Source organism: Nicotiana tomentosiformis, chromosome 7 (genome assembly GCF_000390325.3).
Source record: "Nicotiana tomentosiformis chromosome 7, ASM39032v3, whole genome shotgun sequence".
Classification (NCBI taxonomy): Eukaryota; Viridiplantae; Streptophyta; class Magnoliopsida; order Solanales; family Solanaceae; genus Nicotiana; species Nicotiana tomentosiformis.
Window position 1 is genome coordinate 49450461 of NC_090818.1, and position 2739 is coordinate 49453199.

Genomic DNA, 2739 nt, shown 5'->3' on the forward strand with positions numbered 1-2739 from the left:
AAGTGGAAATAGTTTTAAAGGAATGTAGTACTATTTAGCAGTTGCACAAGTTATATCAGCAGTGATAACACGCAATAAGAGCAAAAACCAAAGAGGCGAAAGGGGGAAAATGTAAGAGAAAAATAGAGAATCCTAAAATATAATTGATGTGCTGGCGGTGGGATAAAAGACAATAATTAGGAAAGTGACGTTCCACCAACTTCAGTTTTCATAAACTGAAAAAACATGTTTTCATGTGCTTCCTTTTGTCCTTTGCATAAATACAAATACTAACCTCGTCCCAACAAAGATGATATTTTTGGGATTTTAAAAGTTAATTTTTTAATTTTGATCATAAATTTAAATATAATAATTTTAAAGTTTTAAATAAAATTTTTAAAATATATTAAAAATTAATATTTAATAATTCAAAATATTTAAAAAAATATAAAAAATAGTAATTAAAGAACAAGACGTCTGACTCTCGCAATTAAAAAAATATGATCTTTTTGCAACACAGGGAATATTGCTTAGTAATACTATCAAAATTAATTACTGCCATTTGAGTCAGAAAACACAAAACATTTTCTGTCACTTTCTCCATTCCACCACTGTTCTCACTTGGTAATCGTGGCCAAAAGAAAATTAAGGGGTAAACTATTAAGCACCTTTATCATCTCTTTTGGATCCATTTCCGCCTCGTTAATTTAGAGATTATTTTGCTTTGCCTTTATAGTAATAGTCATGTATGATCATGATGATATTAGAACCCCACCATTTTAATTTTGAATTAAAACTAGAGTATCAAATAAGTAAATCGCGTCATATTTAAAGTCGTCCAATTTTGTTGAATCAATGACATGACCACACAAATCTAGAGAAGTGTTGCCTCAAATATCATTTTAGTTGCATATCATAATCCAATTTTTTTAACTCAGAAATACTTTTTTTTTAATTCATTCCAAATTAAGAGGATCTATATTATTTTCACACTTCCTCTCCAGCGTGACTCAAACCCGGGACCTAACGATCGTAGATGTAGGTGCTTTTACCAACTGAGCAATATCACTTGTCCTCATAAACACTTTGAATTTGTTCATTTGTTTGTTTTGCCTTTTCTTTTGCTTTAATTACTTTATGTAATGAAGTTGCTAAAAAAGAACTGATAGTACAATAAGGTAAAATATACTTATGGTAAAAACATAGATCGAGCTAGGCACGAAAAGGTAAAATGTACTACTGACAATTATTAGTTCAACTAAAATCTAAAGAAGATCACATTGTGATCGAGGCACGAAACTCTCTTCAATAAGACTAGCAATTGGCCTCACCTTCTTTCCTTTGAAATGTGTCTGCAATTCCTTCATAGCGAATATTCTCAGTTCTTCCACTCTTTTCTTGTAATTATTTTTTCCTACTCCATTTATCATTCCTTGTATTATTCCAACATAAACCCCATAATTCCTCAAGCTTTCTACTTCTTCATCACTTCCATCTCCTAAAATGGCTCCACAAGCAGCTCCACATGCATGAATCTCTCCTTCTTTCTTCTTGCACGCGTATTCCCATAACTTCTCATCTCCATTGCCTGATTCCTTCCATTCTATCTCCCTAAATTGGCCTTCTAGCAATCCCTGTGACCCTACAGCTCGTGTGACCTCAGTAATAACCCTTAAGATCTTGTTCGAGTTCTCTCGGGCCGGGTTCATGGCTTTGGCTAGTAGTTCAATAGCAAAGGCCATGATACCATCTCCCGTGAGAAGCTCGATATTCGGGCCGAACTTGTGGTCGATTGCGGGCTTGGGCCCGGAACTGTGCATGTGTTGGTGGGTGTAAGTAGCAACATGCATGAGATGTATTGCTGATGCTGCAGCCATGGCTTGGACCCTTTCGCCACCTACCAGCTCGCACGCCGCAACGCATAAGGCTGATGCTGTGGATTTGGGTGTTGTTGTAAACGTCAAGTAATGCATGGGCTCGAAGACAGATTGAGGTGGCCTAATTGATATGACCTTCTTAAGATGGGCTTCAATTTCAGATTCGATGGAGGCCCGGTAGGATTGATCATGGCCCATTTTAACTACCATTGGCTTGTAACATGATGAATATGAACACCTAACTGAAGTGGGGAGGTTTGCTGAACCATTGATAGAACAAAAGACCCTTGCCATGCTAAATTCTTGAATCTGAAATGTTATTAAAATGGAAAATGAACTCATATCACCTTTAAGTATGGAATCTTGACAAATATAAAAAAGAAGACAAAAACTGAAAATAAGGGTGTACCGTGTACGAGTCTCCTTTTTTATTTTTTGGTTATTTTTCTTGTGATTCACGTTTTTAGAATTTCGCAAAACACCAAAAAGCCACAGGTGTTGTTGTGACTTGTGTCTCTGCCTTTCTATTTCTTCCATTTTAAAATTCTTATTGTAATTAATCTCAGTTGGGTATACCTAATATTAATATGATCGGATGTTCTTTAGACTTTGTAGAAAAGCGCTCTAATTTTGCGTCTTCACTGTGGTTTCTCAAATCTTATAATTTTACAAAATGAAAGGGTCATTGGACAAATTAAATGCATGTGGACTAACAATTGTGAGTTTAATGATCCTAGACGTAAGAAAATTCACCTTTATTAAAAGTGGTGCTTAATTTGATTATACAGAAAAGGGCCAAAAATACCTCTAAGGTATTGAAAATGACTCAATTTTACCCTTCTTTCACCTATTAGGCCATAAATATCATTAACGTTAGTTTTTG

At 34.9% G+C, this 2739-nt stretch overlaps 1 protein-coding gene across 1 annotated transcript; it reads right to left on the reverse strand.

Annotated features, from left to right (window-relative positions):
* Positions 1-1148: 1148 nt before the first annotated feature.
* Positions 1149-2378, reverse strand: LOC104084661 (heterodimeric geranylgeranyl pyrophosphate synthase small subunit, chloroplastic-like). The gene is made up of 2 exons (XM_009588578.3): positions 2266-2378; positions 1149-2165 (listed from the first exon to the last, which is right to left on the reverse strand). The coding sequence occupies exon 2, from the start codon at positions 2148-2150 to the stop codon at positions 1245-1247; it is 906 nt and encodes a 301-aa protein (XP_009586873.2). The 5' UTR covers positions 2151-2165; positions 2266-2378; the 3' UTR covers positions 1149-1244.
* Between the last annotated feature and the right edge of the window lie 361 nt (positions 2379-2739).